This window comes from Monoraphidium neglectum, assembly GCF_000611645.1.
Source record: "Monoraphidium neglectum strain SAG 48.87 unplaced genomic scaffold scaffold02196, whole genome shotgun sequence".
In the NCBI taxonomy this organism is placed as follows: Eukaryota; Viridiplantae; Chlorophyta; class Chlorophyceae; order Sphaeropleales; family Selenastraceae; genus Monoraphidium; species Monoraphidium neglectum.
In genome coordinates, this window is record NW_014011432.1 from 1 (window position 1) to 1312 (window position 1312).

A 1312-nucleotide genomic window follows, 5' to 3' on the forward strand; every position below is an offset into this window, starting at 1 on the left:
GGGCGCGCCCAGCGCCGGGGTGCAGCCGAGGTGCGCCATCAGCCAGCTGCGGGTCGCGCCGCTGCGGCCGCCGAGGTGCAGGAGCTCCGAGTAGACGCGCGCGAGCGCTTCCAGCGCCGCCAGCGCCTCTGGCTGCAGCAGGCGCGCCTGGAGGGGTTTGGTGGGGACGGGGGGGACGGGTTGGTGGGCGTGGTGTTAGGTGTGGGTGCTGGTGCGGACACGTCATGAAAGCAGGGGTTGAGGCGGCCTCGTCTGCCTGGCGACTGTGAATATGCCCTTTTGCACTCAAAACTAAGGCAGGCCAATCCTGGCTGTCAGGCTCGCGTGGCTTTGGCCCACACATTCGGACGGCAAGCACCTGGGCACAAGTACACAAAGACACACACACGCACACAGACACACACATACACGCAAGCGTGCGAGCACACACACACACATAGACACACACACGTGCGCGCACACACACTGTTGCACTCATGCATGCACGGCCCCCTCACCTGCACCCCCCTGATCGCATGCTCCAGCCGAGCCAGCGCCTCCTGTGTCTGGTTCACCACCATGTCTGCGACCGCAGGGCTGCCCATGGCCAACAGGTACCGGTGCAGCACCAGCAGCGGCCCGCGGCACGCGCGCAGCGCGGCGGGGTCTGCAGCGGCACCGGACAGGAGGGGGGGAGCGCGCGGGCGCACGCCTCAGTGTTAACCGAGAGTCACGCATGCCTGCTGTGGCCTGCGCCGTTCACTGCGCGAAGCGAGAAGATTGGCTTAAGGAGGGACTCCGAGCCCGGTCCAGGGGGCGCGGGTGTCGCGCAGACTCACCCCTCATCGCGTCCCTGTCCTGCCCGACGAGCCGCGCGAGCCGCTGCCGCAGCTGCTGCACCACGTCGTCGTGCTGCTTGGGCCGCGCGTCCAGCGACAGCGTGTCGTCGCCCGTGCCGCCGCCACCGCCGCCGCCGCCAACGCCCCCGCCTTCCCCCCGCCCCGCGCCGGCGAGCCGCCCGAATGCGGCCACGACCCGCACTGACAGCCGCCGGAGCGCCGCCAGCCCCGCGGCAACCGCCGCGGCGTCGCGGCCCGTCGCGGCAGGCGCCGGCGGCGCGGCCGCGGCGCCAGGCTTGCCGCCGTGCATTTCGAGGCACAGATGTCTCATGTCGTCGTCGGGGACCAGCAACTCAGAAACCAGTAGGTTTACGGGGCTGACGGGCGGCGGCCGCCGCGCCTCCGCGTAGCAGGCCGCCACGCGCGCGAGGCACGCCAGCAGCAGCAGCTTCACGCGCAGCGGCTCGGGCAGCCGCCGCCACTGGTCCGGCGGC

At 71.3% G+C, this 1312-nt stretch overlaps 1 protein-coding gene across 1 annotated transcript; it reads right to left on the reverse strand.

Moving 5' to 3' along the window:
• Positions 1-38: 38 nt before the first annotated feature.
• MNEG_10139 (hypothetical protein) lies at positions 39-1128 on the reverse strand (the record flags this gene model as incomplete). The annotated part of the gene is made up of 3 exons (XM_014041387.1): positions 39-128; positions 498-646; positions 819-1128. 3 exons carry the CDS (start codon positions 1126-1128, stop codon positions 39-41), a joined length of 549 nt encoding a protein of 182 aa, XP_013896841.1.
• Positions 1129-1312: the final 184 nt, after the last annotated feature.